General features: G+C 48.3%; 1 protein-coding gene across 2 annotated transcripts in view; it reads right to left on the reverse strand.

The window, feature by feature from the left end:
* vps26a (VPS26, retromer complex component A) overlaps positions 1 to 16,122 on the reverse strand; it is a 45,045-nt gene extending 28,923 nt beyond the window's left edge. Inside the window, exon 1 of one of the 2 annotated variants that reach the window (XM_068002647.1) lies at positions 16,041 to 16,122. In XM_068002647.1, the coding sequence (XP_067858748.1) occupies positions 16,041 to 16,043 (3 nt within the window). In that variant the 5' untranslated portion in view covers positions 16,044 to 16,122. Of the gene's footprint in view, positions 1 to 8,953; positions 9,065 to 16,040 lie in introns of those variants that run through there. The other variant, XM_068002646.1, reaches the window with a different exon arrangement.

A 16,122-nucleotide genomic window follows, 5' to 3' on the forward strand; every position in this document is an offset into this window, starting at 1 on the left:
GCTAGTGGAAACTGATTCATCAATGACTTGTCAGTTTGTGACAAAACTGTACTTTATCTTTTACTGGTAGCAGCATGTAGGGGGCACACACAGCACAGTGTCAGAAATGATCGCATCAGACAACATCTTGCATTTATATAGCATCTTTAACATAATAAAATGTTCCAAGGTGTCACAGGAGCGTTATCAGACAAAATCTGACACCGAGCCACATAAGGAGGTATTAGGGCAGGTGACTTGGTCAAAGAGATAGCTTTTAAGGGGCATCTTAAAAGAGAGAAAGAGAAAAAGAAAGAGAAAAAGTTCCAGAGCTTAGGGCACAGCCGCCAGTGGTGGAGCAATGAAAATCCGCCTTGAGCGTGAGCCCAGAATTGGAGGAGAGCAGAGATCTGGGAAGGTTGGTAGGGCTGGAGGTAGTTGGAGATAGGGAGGGGCGAGGGCCATGGAGGGATTTTAAACTCGAGGCGTTGTTGGACCAGAGCCAATGTAGATCAGCGAGCACAGGGGTGATGGGTGAACGGGACTTGGTGCCAGTTAGGATACGAGCATCAGAGTTTTGGATGAGCTCAAGTTTATGGAGGGTGGAAGATGGGAGGCTGGCCAGGAGAGCATTGGAATAGTCAAGTCTAGAGGTAACAAAGGCACGGATGAGGGTTTTAGCAACAGATGAGCTGAGGCAGGAGCGGAGACGGGCGATGATACAGAGGTGGAAGTGGGCGGTCTTGGTGATGGAGCGGATATGTGGTTGGAAGTTCATCTCAGGGTCAAATAGGACACAGAGGTTGTGAAGGGTCTGGTTCAGCCTCAGACAGTGACCAGGGAGAGGGATGGAGTCGGTGGCCGGGGAACGGAGTTTGTGGCGGGGGCTGAAGACAATGGCTTCGGTCTTCCCAGGATTTAATTGGAGAAAATTTCTGCTTATCCAATGGTAGATGTCGGACAAACAGCGTGACAAATGAGAGACAGTGGAGGGGTCGAGGGAGGTGGTGATGAGGTAAAGCTGGGAGTTGTCAGTATACGCATGGAACCTGATGTGTTTACGGATGTCGTCGCCAAGGGACAGCACGTAGATGAGAAATAGGAGGGGGCCAAGGATAGATCCTTGGGGAACTCCAGAGGTAACGGTGCGGGAGCGGGAAGAGAAGCCATTGCAGGAAATTCTCTGGCTACGACTGGAGAGATAAGAATGGAACCAGGTGAGCGCAGTCCCACCCAGCTGGACAAGAGGAGAGGCATTGGAGGAGGATGGTGTGGTCAACTGTGTCAAAGGCTGCAGACAGGTGGAGAAGGATGAGGAGGGATAGTTTACCATCGTCACAGTCACATAGGATGTCATTTGTGACATTGATGAGGGCCGTTTCAGTACTGTGGCAGGGACAGAAACCTGATTGGAGGGATTCAAACATGGAGTTGCTGGAAAGATAGGCACGGATTTGGGAGGTGCCAACACGTTCCAGGACTTGAGAGGAAAGGGAGGTTGGAGATGGGGCGGTAGTTTGCAAGGAAGTGCAAAGATGGTATAGCAAATTAGTACTGATACAGTAAATAGTACCAGTACTGTAAATAAGCAGTGAAAAATCTGAGGGCCCTAGGTGGAACCAGAAACTTGTGACAAAAGTATATATTTCAGTCTCCATACCTTCTGTCCATGGACTACTGCTGCAGATCCACAGAATACAAAGCAGGACCAAAGATCAACAATAAACACACACAGATTCCTCACCCACTCCTGACCAAGTTTACATCTTAAGCCCTCTGAAGGGCCCAATAATAATTGCAATTGCACAAACATCTCTTCTATGAAGAGGGTTAGCTGGCTCACCACTGTGCTTCGTGCACCATAGAATCATAATGGTTTCAACATGGAAGGAGGCCATTTGGCCCATCGAGTCCGCGCCGGCTCTAAGCAAGAGCAATCCAGCTAGTCCCACTCCCCCGCCCTATCCCCATAGCCCTGCAAATCTTTTCCTTTCAAGGACTTATCCAGTTCCTTTTGAAGGCCATGATTGAATCTGCCTCCACCACCCCCTCAGGCAGTGCATTCCAGATCCTAGCCACTCGCTGTGTAAAAAGGTTTTTCCTCAGGTCACCTTTGGTTCTTTTGCCAATCACCTTAAATCTATGTCCTCTGGTTCTTGACCCTTCCACCAATGGGAACAGTTTCTCTCTATCTACTCTGTCTAGACCCTTCATGATTTTGAATACCTCTATCAAATCTCCTCGCAACTGTCTCTGTTACAAGGAGAACAACCCCAGCTTCTCCAGTCTATCCACATAACTGAAGTCCTTCATCATGGAATCATTCTAGTAAATATCTTCTGCACCCTCTCTAAGGCCTTCACATCTTTCCTAAAGTGCGGTGCTCAGAACTGGACACAATACTCCAGTTGCGGCCGAACCAGTGTTTTATAAAGGTTTATCGTAACTTCCATATTTTGTACTCAATGCCTCTATTTATAAAGCCCAGGATCCCGTATGCTTTTTTAACCGCTTTCTCAACCTGCCCTGCCACCTTCAGTGATTTGTGCACATATACCTCCAGATCTCTCTGTTCCTGTATCCCTTTTAGAATTGTGCCCTTTAGTTTATATTGCCTTTCCTCGTTCTTCCTACTGAAATGGATCACTAATTGACATTTATATTATTGGCTACACAGCCAAAGTTCCAGGACCCTCCCATGGAAATGAGAAACATGTCACGTGTACTGTGTGATAGAGGATCACAAATAAGAAGTTGATTTCAACTCTACTACCTTAAATAGGTCACTCACTACCACACATCTCTGTCAGAGAGCTCGCAGTCTCACTGCGGCCATTAATAAGAATCCAGTCTGCAACAGGAGCCACAGATGTTTGCTGTACAGAAGGAGGCCATTCATCCCAGCACACCTGCCACCTCTTTGCTAGAGCAACCCAAACCTCTGAACAGCTCTCTCCCCAAAGTCCTGTATGGTGATTAGACATTCGTGCGCAGGAGGGGCCAGGCAAGAGAGAGCGAGAATCAGTCACAGGCCCCTAAGTGCCTCCAAATCTTTCTGAAGGCAGATTAGATGGTAAGATGAAGTCAGGTGGGAATTAATATGCTGCTTTATTTCACAGCAAGTGAACGCACAGAGCAACAGGGATGATCAGACTCACAATTCAAATCATACAACTTGTCTTTGTGTAACACAGGAGAAAGATCACACTATGCTTCCCCAGTGAGTTGTCTTACTGGAATTGAACAAAATGACTAACTACCCGCCTACATTCTAAGCTTGTGAGTCTTACCCTCACACCTTTCGGTTTCAAAATCCTGACTCTTGGTAAGTTTTCCTGCCCCTGTCTTACCTCAAGTGTACCCAAGGACAGGGCCTATCCCAGACAATCCCCGTCATGTGCTCAGGACCAGGGACCTCCTAACACAACGGGAGTGAAGAATTATCAGAATTAATGGATTGCTTGCGTTTTCCGACTTGGGGGGGAACTATTTCAACATCTGGACCACTAGCATTTTAGCCATTTTTGTCTGTGCCTTTATTTAAAACTTGTGTACATTGCTTTAAAAACCCACCCTTTAGATGCAGTTCTGCCTAAATCCAGTGGAAAAATGCCAAAAAGTGACACTTGTTCTCAAATATTTATCTAAATTTTCCCTTAAAAGATGCAGTGGTCTCTGCCTTAATCACTCCCTGTGGCAAAGCATTCCCTACTCCAACAACCCTCAGTGTAAAGACATTTCCAACCTGAGACAAATTTAAATTGATGATCAGTCACTGAAACCCAAGAGGAAATAGTCTTTCCCTATTCACCATCAAAATTGTTCATAATGTTAAAAACTTGTACTAAATCTCCTCTTAGCCTTGCCTGTTCCAGTGGAGACAGTCCCAGTATCTCAAGTTTCCCATCCCTGGCATTATCCTGGTGAGTCTACACCTTACACTTTCTAGGGCTTTAATTATCCATTCTATATTGGAGTGTCCAAAACCGCTCACAGCATTCTAACTGTAGACTAACCTTGTACAAGTTGGTCATTACTTCTTTACTCTTGTACTCGGTTTCTATTTGTAAAACATAATACTGGTGGCCTTTATCTACCTGCATTCGCACTCTCCTAGAGTTATGAGTTATATGTTTGAACCCCTCGGTCTCTTCATCAACACCCTGCAACATCTTTTTTTAAATTTGTTCAGTGATGAAGTCACATTTATTGCCCGAAGGCGGTGGTCAGCCTTCCTCTTGAACCACTGCAGTCCGTGCGGTAAAGCGTTTCCCACAGTGCTGTTAGGGAGTTCCAGGTTTTTAAACCCAGCGACGATGAAGGAACGGTGATATATTTCCAAGTCGGGATGGTGAGAGACTCGGAGGTGATGGTGTTCCCACAACACTGTCCTCCTTAGTGATAGGGGTCACAGGGGAGGTACTGTTCAAGTGACTTTGATGAGGTGCTACAGTGCCTCCTGTAGATTGTACACACTGCAGTCAGTGAGACAGTGGGTACAGTGCCTCCTGTAGACTGTACACACTGCAGTCACAGTGAGACAGTGGGTACAGTGCCTCCTGTAGACTGTACACACTGCAGTCACAGTGAGACAGTGGGTACAGTGCCTCCTGTAGATTGTACACACTGCAGTCACAGTGAGACAGTGGATACAGTGCCTCCTGTAGATTGTACACACTGCAGTCAGTGAGTACAGTGGATACAGTGCCTCCTGTAGATTGTACACACTGCAGTCACAGTGAGACAGTGGGTACAGTGCCTCCTGTAGATTGTACACACTGCAGTCACAGTGAATGCAGTGCCTCCTGTAGATTGTACACACTGCAGTCACAGTGAGACAGTGGGTACAGTGCCTCCTGTAGATTGTACACACTGCAGTCACAGTGAATGCAGTGCCTCCTGTAGATTGTACACACTGCAGTCAGTGAATGCAGTGCCTCCTGTAGATTGTACACACTGCAGTCACAGTGAGCCAGTGGATACAGTGCCTCCTGTAGATTGTACACACTGCAGTCACAGTGAGACAGTGGATACAGTGCCTCCATCAGATTGTGACTACAGTGTGTACAGTGAGCCAATGCCTCCTGTAGATTGTACACACTGCAGTCACAGTGAGCCAGTGGATACAGTGCCTCCATCAGATTGTACACACTGCAGTCACAGTGAGCCAGTGATGGAGGGAGTGGATATTGAGTCTAGGGGCACCCAAGCAGCAAACTGCTCTGTCCTGGACAGTGCTGAGTTTAAGTGTTATGGCTGTACCCATCCAGGTGAGAGGTGAATATACCATCACACTCCTGACTTGAGCCTTGTAGGTGGTGGAGCGGCTTTGAGGGATCAGGAGGGGAACCACTTGTCACAGAGTACCCAGTCTCTGTTCTGCTCTAGTGGCCACAGTGTTATGGCTGGTCCAGTTCAGCTTCTGGTCAATGTGGGCCCCCTCCTAAAAGGCATTGATGGTGGAGGACTCGGCGATGATGGTGCCATTAAAGGTCAAGGGGAGACAGTTGGACTTGCTCTTGCTCAAGGTGGTTATCTAGATGCACTGCAGAAGGTACAAAAAAGATTCACAAGGGTGATACCAGAACTGAGAGGATGAACTTATCAGGAAAGACTGAACAGGCTGGGACTCTTTTCTTTAGAAAAGAGAGGGCTGAGGGGTGACCTGATGGAGGTCTTTAAAATTATGATAGGGTAGACGTAGAGAAAACATTTCCACTTGTGGGGGAGACCAAAACTAGAGGCCATAAATATAAAAGTCCCAAATAAATCCAATGAGAAATTCAGGAGAAACTTCTTTACCCAGAGCATGGTGAGAATGTGGAACTCGCTACCACATGGAGTAGTTGAGGCGAATAGCATGGATGCATTTAAGGGGAAGCTGGATAAACACATGGGGGCGAAAGGAACAGAAGGATATGTTGACGGGGTTAGATGAAGGAGAGGGAGGAGGCTCGTGTGGATCACAAACATCGGTATAGACCAGTTGGGCCGAATGACCTGTTTCTGTGCTGTACTTTTGATGTAACTATGTATTACCCAGCACTCACATGGTGTGAGTATTACCTGCCACGTGTCAACCCAAGTCTGCACGTATTCCAGGTCCTGCTTCATTATCAGAGAATTTGTGAATGGAGCTGAACACTGGAATCATCAGCAAACAGTCCCACTCCTGACCTTAGGACTCTGCTACTTGCCTCCAATTCTCTCGCAAACTGCCAGGGCCTCAGTCTGCTTTCACTCTTGCCATCTCTGTATCCACAATTACCGCCCCATCAGTCTACTCTCAATCATCAGCAAAGTGATGGAAGGTGTCGTCGACAGTGCTATCAAGCGGCACTTACTCACCAATAACCTGCTCACCGATGCTCAGTTTGGGTTCCGCCAGGACCACTCAGCGCCTGACCTCATTACAGCCTTGGTCCAAACAGCTCCAACAACACTCAAGAAGCTCAACACCATCCAGGGCAAAGCAGCACGTTTGATTGGCACCCCACCCTCCACACTAAAGAGCTGAATTCCAGAGGTGAGGTGAGGGTGACTGCCCTTGACATCAAGCCAGCATTTGACCAAGTGTGGCACCAAGGAGCCCTAGTAAAATTGAAGTCAATGGGAATCAGGGGGAAAACTCCAATGGCTGGAGTCATACCTAGCACAAAGGAAGATGGTAGCGGTTGTTGGAGGCCAATCATCTCAGCCCCAAGACATTGCTGCAGGAGTTCCTCAGGGCAGTGTCCTAGGCCCAACCATCTTCAGCTGCTTCATCAATGACCTTCCCTCCATCAAAAGGTCAGGAGTGGGGATGTTCGCTGAATGATTGCACAGTGTTCAGTTCCATTCGCAACCCCTCAGATAATGAAACAGTCCAAGCCCGCGTGCAGCAAGACCTGGACACCATCCAGGCTTGGGCTAATAAGTGGCAAGTAACATTCATGCCAGATAAGTGCCAGGCAATGACCACCTCCTCTTGACATTCAACAGCATTACCATCGCCGAATCCCCCACCATCAACATCCTGGGGGTCACCATTGACCAGAAACTTAACTGGACCAGCCACATAAATACTGTGGCTACAAGAGCAGGTGAGAGGCTGGGTATTCTGTAGCAAGTGGCTCATCTCCTGACTCCCCAAAGCCTTTCCACCTTCTACAAGGTACAAGTCAGGAGTGTGATGGAATACTCTCCACTTGTCTGGATGAGTGCAGCTCCAACAACACAAGAAGCTCAATACCATCCAGGACAAAGCAGCCCGCTTGATTGGCACCCCATCCACCACCTTAAACATTCACTTCCTTCACCACCAGTGCACAGTGTGTACCATCCAAAGGATGCACTGCAGTAACTCGCCAAGGCTTCTTCGACAGCACCTCCCAAACCCACGACCTCTACCACCTAGAAGGACAAGAGCAGCAGGCACATGGGAACAACACCACCTGCACGTTCCCCTCCAAGTCACACACTGTCCCGACTTGGAAATATATCGCCGTTCCTTCATCGTCGCTGGGTCAAAATCCTGGAACTCCCTTCCTAACAGCACTGTGGGAGAACCTTCACCACACGGACTGCAGCGGTTCAAGAAGGCGGCTCACCACCACCTTCTCAAGGGCAATTAGGGATGGGCTATAAATGCTGGTCTCGCCAGCGACGCCCACATTCCAAGAATGAATTTTAAAAAGCACAGCAGCACGAGTGTTGCCTTTAAGGCTTATAACTGACTAAAGGCCAACTAAGCTACTGCTAAACCAGGGGTGGGGGGGGCGGTGATCGGGTTAGTAGGTCAAAGAAAAACAAAGCACAGAGTAAAGTTAAAGGAAATGGGGGGAAAAACCGAAGCTGAAATGAGAGTAAAACTGCAGAAGACCAAATCAAAAGGAAGGAGACAGAGGCAAGAGAGAAAAAGCAACAAAAGGAGAGCAATAAGCAATCAACAAAACTAAAAGTGACAGAGCAAGAAACAATGTGCAAAGATAAAGCTCCGAGCCTCCTGGGGGATAAATCGCAGATCACCCTCAATCGCCTACCACCCCATTGCCCAAGGCTGGGAGCTGCTACACCCTGCCCACCACCCCAGCAGGCAAGGAGAGGGAGACCAGCTGGCACGATAGAGGGGGCATTCCTACACTTTCAGTCTTACGACATTTCTCAGGTTTAGGTTGCCTGATGACATTGCAAACAGCCCCAGTCTACAGCTCTCTGCATGCTTCAAGTACAAATCTAGACCAGAGCTCCCCTGCCCTCACTCAAGTGTCTCAGTTCCCAGCTCTCCTGCTGCCCCTATTCTTGGTCTCGTTCCTGACAGCCCCCCAACCCTCTTCCTTGTTCTACCATACCAATACATTCTCAAACACCCCCTCCTTCACTACTCTCCACTATCTGGCCATTGACCCAGTGTTAAACACCTCAAAAAGTCCACAGCTTCTTTCTGATCCAAGCTAGGGAGAACCTGCCATACCACCATCTCCTGCTGGCACTCAGCAGCCACACACATTGGGTATATTGGGCACTGTAGTGTAGTGGTTATATTACTGGACTAGTAATCCAGATGCCTTAACTAATAATCCAGAGATTGAGAGTTTAAATCCCACTGTAGCTGTTTGAAAATGTGAACTCTGTTTAAAAATCTGGAGATCAGTAAGAGTGACCGTGAAGCTGTCGTAGACTAGCAACTGGTTCACTAATGTCCTTTAGGGAAGGAAACCCAGTCTGGACTGCATGTGACGCCAGTACCACATCAACGTGGTTGACACTTAATCACCCTCTGAAGTGGCCTAACGAACCGCTCAGTTGTATCAAGACCACTTGCAGTGGTTCCAGGCCGCCCACCACCACCTCAGAGTAAATGGGCAATAAATGCCAGCCTTGCCAGTGACACCACATCAATAGAATGAATTTTTAAAAATTACTCACACCTGCTAAACACCCCATTCACCTGCCTCACCCCTGCAGCACTGCCCCCTTATGGTTCCATACCTACCTGAACCAATGCAGTCAGTACATGCCCGCCAAGGGTTTCTCCGACTATGCATACAGTTACACCTGGCGTGCCCCGTGGTACAATCCAGACCCTCATTTAAATACTGCCCCACAGCAGCCAGCACAAGATTATTCTTCATGTACAAATCATGTGCACTAAATCTGGAACTACTTCCATTGGGGCTGTGGACAAGAATTCACAGAGGTTTTGATCGTCTTTCCCAATTCACCCAATTTTGTCTGCTTGGGGAGTCAGTTGGAGATCGAAGCAATGGGATTAGTTTAGGATTAATACAGGGCTATGGGGAGAGAGCGGGGCAGTGGGATTGATACAGGGCTATGGGGAGAGAGCGGGGCAGTGGGATTGATACAGGGCTATGGGGAGAGAGCGGGGCAGTGGGATTGATACAGGGCTATGGGGAGAGAGCGGGGCAGTGGGATTAGTTTGGGATTGATACAGGGCTCCGGGGGAGAGAGCGGGGCAGTGGGATTAGTTTGGGATTAATACAGGGCTCCAGGGGAGAGAGCGGGGCAGTGGGATTAGTTTGGGATTGATACAGGGATATGGGGAGAGAGCGGGGCAGTGGGATTAGTGTGGGATTGATACAGGGCTATGGGGAGAGAGCGGGACAGTGGGATTAGTTTAGGATTAATACAGGGCTATGGGGAGAGAGCGGGGCAGTGGGATTAGTTTGGGATTGATACAGGGCTATGGGGAGAGAGCGGGGCAGTGGGATTAGTGTGGGATTGATACAGGGCTATGAACATAAATAAGAGTAGGCCATACGGCCCCTCGAGCCTGCTCCACCATTCAATAAGATCATGGCTGATCTTCAACCTCAACTCCACTTTCCCACCCGATCCCCCCATATGCCTTGATTCCCCTAGAGTCCAACAATCTGTCGATCGCAGCCTTCAATATACTCTACAACTGAACAGCCACAGCCCTCTGGGGTAGAGAATTCTAAAGACTCACAACCCTCTGAGTAAAGAAATTTCTCCTCATCTCAATCCTAAATGGCCGACCCCTTAACCTGAGACTATGCCCCCTAGTTCTAGACTCTCCAGCCAGGGGAAACAGCCTCTCAGAATCTTAAATATTTCAATGAGATCAACCCTCATTCTTCAAAACTCGAAAGAATAGGCCCATTCTACTCAATCTCTCCTCATAGGACAACCCTCTCATCCCAGGAATCAATCTAGTGAACCTTTGTTGCACCGCATCTAAGGCAAGTATATCCTTCCTTAGATAAGGAGACCAAAACTGTACACAATACCCCATGTGTGGTCTCACCAAAGCCCTGTACAACTGTAGCAAGACTTCCTTACTCTTGTACTCCAATCCCCTTGCAATAAAGACCAACATACCATTTGCCTTCCTAATTGCTTGCTGTACCTGCATGCTAACTTTGTGTTTCGTATACAAGGACACCCAAATCTCTCTGAACACCAACATTTAAAAAATATTGTTTTCTATTCTTCTTACCAAAAAGTGAATAACCTCACATTTCCCCAAATTATACTCCATCTGCCACCTTCTAGCCCATTCACTGTCTATGTCCCTTTGCAGTCTCTGTGTCCTCCTCACAGTTTACTTTCCCACCTAGCTTTGTATCGTCAGCAAACTTGGATACATTACACTCGGTCCCTTCATCTAAGTCATTAATATAGATTGTAAATAGCTGAGGACCAAGCACTGATCCTTGAGGCACTCCACCAGTTACAGCCTGCCAACCTGAGAATGACCCATTTATCCCTGCTCTGTTTTCTGTCCTTTAACCAATCCTCTATTAATGCTAATATATTACCCCCAACCCCATGAGCCCTTATGTTGTGTAACAATCTCTTGTGTGGTACCTCATCGAATGCATTTTGAAAATCCAAATATACGACATCCACTGGTTCCCCTTTATCTACCCTGCTAGTTACATCCTGAAAAAACTAATACATTTGTCAAACACGATTTCCCTTTCATAAAACCCTGTTGAATCTGGCTAATTATTTTACGATTTTCTAAGTGCCCTGTTACCACTTCCTTAATAATGGATTCCATCATTTTCCCGACGATTGATGTCAGGCTAACCGGCCTGTAGTTCCCTGTTTTCTCTCTCCCTCCTTTCTTGAATAGGGGGGTCACATTTGCTACCTTCCAATCCACTGGGACTGTTCTGGAATCTAGGAAATTCTGAGAGGTCAAAATCAATGCACCCACTGTAGCCAGCTCTCTGTAGCCAGCTCTAAACCCCTCGGATGTAGACCATCAGGTCCAGGGGATTTATTGGCTTTTATTCCCATTATTTTCTCCAGTACTTTTTCTTTACTAATAATAAATTACTTTATATTCCTCACTCTCATTAGACCCAAAGTTCCCCATTATTTCTGAAATGCTTTTTGATACAAAATATTTCTCCTGTCTCTGCCTCTAAGGGACCCACATTTACTTTCACTAATCTCTTCATTTTTACATTCTTGTAGAAGCTCTTACAATCTGTTTTTATATTTCTTGCTAGTTTACTCTCATATTCTATTTTCTCTCTATCAATTTTTTGGTCATCCTTTGCTGGTTTCTAAAACCCTCCCAATCCCCAGGCTTACTACTATTCTTGGCAACATTATAAGCCTCTTTTAATCTAATACTATCCTTAACTTCTTTAGTTAGCCACGGATGGATCACTTTTCCCGTGGAGTTTCTATTTCTCAATGAAATGTATATTCCATGTTGAGAATATCGAAATATATCTTTAAATGTTCACCACTGCTTATCTACCGTCATATCCTTTAATCTAATTTCCCGATCAACCTTAGCTAACTCGCCCTCATACCCATGGCATCAGCTTTGTTTAAGTTTAAGACTCTAGTTTCAGATTTAAGTACATCACTCTGAAACTCAATGTGAAATTCTATCATATTATGATCACTCTTCCCCAGAGGATCCTTTACTATGAGATTACTAATTAACCCTGTCTCATTACACAAGACAAGATTGAAAATAACCTGTTCCCTGGTTGGTTCTATGATGTATTGTTCTAGGAAACTGTCTCGAATACATTCCATGAACTCGTCCTCCAAACTACCTTTGCCAATTTGATTTGCCCAGTCTATATGAAGATTAAAGTCCCCCGTGATTACTGCATTACCTTTGTTACAAGCTCCTCTTATTTTTTAATTAAACTCTGTCCAACAGTATAGCCACTATTAGGGGCCTATGGACTGCTCCCACCAGAGTTTTCTGCCCCTTGTTATTTCTTATCTCCACCCAGACTGATTCTACTTCCTGATCCTCCGAGCTAAGATCCTTTCTCACCACTGTCCTTATGTCATCCTTTATTTTTTGGGCTACACCTCTCCTTTTCCATTCCGCCTGTCCTATTTGAAAAGTTAAGTATCCTGGAATATTTAGTTCCCAACCTTGGTCACTTTGCAATCACATCTCAGTAATGATTATTAGATCAAACCCATTTATCTGTTTGTGCCATTAATTCATCTATCTATTTCCAAATGCTTCATGCATTCAGATAAAGCACCTTTAATTTTAAGGTTTTATTATTTTCCCCGATTTGACTTTATTCACTGATGCACTATTACCTCTCTATTAAACTCTCTGTCCCTTCCTGACACACTCTGCTTATCTTTACCCAAATCTCCTCTACAGTCTTGACTTGTCTCTTTAGATTTATAAATTTACCTTTACCTCTCTCCCCCCATATTTAGTTTAAAGCATGGGCAGAGAGTGGGGAAGTAGGATCGATGGGGGGAGGAAAAGAGCAGGGCACTAGGTTAGTTTGGGATTGATACAGGGCCATGGGAGAGAGCGGGACAGTGGGATTAGTGTGGGATTGATACAGGGCCATGGGAGAGAGTGGGACAGTGGGATTAGTGTGGGATTGATACAGGGCCATGGGAGAGAGTGGGACAGTGGGATTAGTTTGGGATTGATACAGGGCCATGGGAGAGAGTGGGACAGTGGGATTAGTTTGGGATTGATACAGGGCCACGGGAGAGAGAGCGGGGCAGTGGGATTAGTGTGGGATTGATACAGGGCTATGGGGAGAGAGTGGGACAGTGGGATTAGTGTGGGGATTGATACAGGGCCATGGGAGAGAGTGGGGCAGTGGGATTAGTGTGGGATTGATACAGGGATATGGGAGGGAGTGGGACAGTGGGATTAGTTTGGGATTGATACAGGGATATGGGGAGAGAGTGGGACAGTGGGATTAGTGTGGGGATTGATACAGGGCCATGGGAGAGAGTGGGGCAGTGGGATTAGTGTGGGATTGATACAGGGCCATGGGAGAGAGTGGGGCAGTGGGATTAGTGTGGGATTGATACAGGGATATGGGAGAGAGTGGGACAGTGGGATTAGTTTGGGATTGATACAGGGCCATGGGAGAGAGTGGGGCAGTGGGATTAGTGTGGGATTGATACAGGGATATGGGAGAGAGTGGGACAGTGGGATTAGTTTGGGGATTGATACAGGGCCATGGGAGAGAGTGGGGCAGTGGGATTAGTGTGGGATTGATACAGGGATATGGGAGAGAGTGGGACAGTGGGATTAGTGTGGGATTGATACAGGGCTATGGGGAGAGAGTGGGACAGTGGGATTAGTGTGGGATTGATACAGGGCCATGGGAGAGAGTGGGACAGTGGGATTAGTGTGGGATTGATACAGGGCCATGAGAGAGAGTGGGACAGTGGGATTAGTGTGGGATTGATACAGGGCTATGGGGAGAGAGTGGGACAGTGGGATTAGTGTGGGATTGATACAGGGCTATGGGGAGAGAGTGGGGCAGTGGGATTAGTGTGGGATTGATACAGGGCCATGGGAGAGAGTGGGACAGTGGGATTAGAGTGGGATTGATACAGGGCCATGGGAGAGTGGGATTAGTGTGGGATTGATACAGGGATATGGGGAGAGAGTGGGACAGTGGGATTAGTGTGGGATTAATACAGGGCCATGGGAGAGAGTGGGGCAGTGGGATTAGTGTGGGATTGATACAGGGATATGGGGAGAGAGCGGGGCAGTGGGATTAGTGTGGGATTGATACAGGGCCATGGGAGAGAGCGGGGCAGTGGGATTAGTGTGGGATTGATACAGGGATATGGGAGAGAGTGGGACAGTGGGATTAGTGTGGGATTGATACAGGGATATGGGAGAGAGTGGGACAGTGGGATTAGTGTGGGATTGATACAGGGCTATGGGGAGAGAGTGGGGCAGTGGGATTAGTGTGGGATTGATACAGGGCCATGGGAGAGAGCGGGGCAGTGGGATTAGTGTGGGATTGATACAGGGATATGGGAGAGAGTGGGACAGTGGGATTAGTGTGGGATTGATACAGGGCCATGGGAGAGAGTGGGACAGTGGGATTAGAGTGGGATTGATACAGGGCCATGGGAGAGAGTGGGGCAGTGGGATTAGTGTGGGATTGATACAGGGCCATGGGAGAGAGTGGGACAGTGGGATTAGTGTGGGATTGATACAGGGCCATGGGAGAGAGTGGGACAGTGGGATTAGTGTGGGATTGATACAGGGCCATGGGAGAGAGTGGGGCAGTGGGATTAGAGTGGGATTGATACAGGGATATGGGAGAGAGTGGGACAGTGGGATTAGTGTGGGATTGATACAGGGCCATGGGAGAGAGTGGGACAGTGGGATTAGAGTGGGATTGATACAGGGCCATGGGAGAGAGTGGGACAGTGGGATTAGAGTGGGATTGATACAGGGCCATGGGAGAGAGTGGGGCAGTGGGATTAGTGTGGGATTGATACAGGGATATGGGAGAGAGTGGGACAGTGGGATTAGAGTGGGATTGATACAGGGATATGGGAGAGAGTGGGACAGTGGGATTAGTGTGGGATTGATACAGGGCCATGGGAGAGAGTGGGACAGTGGGATTAGTGTGGGATTGATACAGGGCCATGGGAGAGAGTGGGGCAGTGGGATTAGTGTGGGATTGATACAGGGATATGGGAGAGAGTGGGACAGTGGGATTAGAGTGGGATTGATACAGGGATATGGGAGAGAGTGGGACAGTGGGATTAGTGTGGGATTGATACAGGGCCATGGGAGAGAGTGGGACAGTGGGATTAGTTTGGGGATTGATACAGGGCCATGGGAGAGAGTGGGGCAGTGGGATTAGAGTGGGATTGATACAGGGATATGGGAGAGAGTGGGACAGTGGGATTAGTGTGGGATTGATACAGGGCCATGGGAGAGAGTGGGACAGTGGGATTAGAGTGGGATTGATACAGGGCCATGGGAGAGAGTGGGACAGTGGGATTAGAGTGGGATTGATACAGGGCCATGGGAGAGAGTGGGGCAGTGGGATTAGTGTGGGATTGATACAGGGATATGGGAGAGAGCGGGGCAGTGGGATTAGTGTGGGATTGATACAGGGCCATGGGAGAGAGTGGGACAGTGGGATTAGAGTGGGATTGATACAGGGATATGGGAGAGAGTGGGACAGTGGGATTAGTGTGGGATTGATACAGGGCCATGGGAGAGAGTGGGACAGTGGGATTAGAGTGGGATTGATACAGGGCCATGGGAGAGAGTGGGACAGTGGGATTAGTGTGGGATTGATACAGGGCCATGGGAGAGAGTGGGACAGTGGGATTAGTTTGGGGATTGATACAGGGCCATGGGAGAGAGTGGGACAGTGGGATTAGAGTGGGATTGATACAGGGCCATGGGAGAGAGTGGGACAGTGGGATTAGTGTGGGATTGATACAGGGCCATGGGAGAGAGTGGGACAGTGGGATTAGTGTGGGATTGATACAGGGATATGGGGCTTAATTCCCCCCAAGAGGCAGGAGTGCCCCTATGGGCCGAATAGCCTCCTGCAAACAGAGAGGAGAGGGGGGGGGGGGGGGGGAAGAGGTGGGGGGGGGGGGGGGGGGGGAGAGAGCGATCACCGGCCCCTCCTCACAGCTCCTGCTCCTGGGCCCGGCCTCACGGGATGGGCGGGGAGCCGAGTTCAGGCCGCATCCCGAGCCCGGGCTCCGGGCTGAGTCACTGTGAGCCGAGCCCCGCCCGCTGTGAGCCCGGTCGGTCGGCCCGCGGTCAGTGCCCGATCCCCGGCCTCACTCACCATCTCCAGCCGCTCCCACCGGCCTCGGGCTCAGCCTCTCACTCTCACGTGACCCACTTAAAGGGACAGGCGGCTGGTCACA

This window comes from Heptranchias perlo, chromosome 21, assembly GCF_035084215.1.
Source record: "Heptranchias perlo isolate sHepPer1 chromosome 21, sHepPer1.hap1, whole genome shotgun sequence".
NCBI classification, from domain to species: Eukaryota; Metazoa; Chordata; class Chondrichthyes; order Hexanchiformes; family Hexanchidae; genus Heptranchias; species Heptranchias perlo.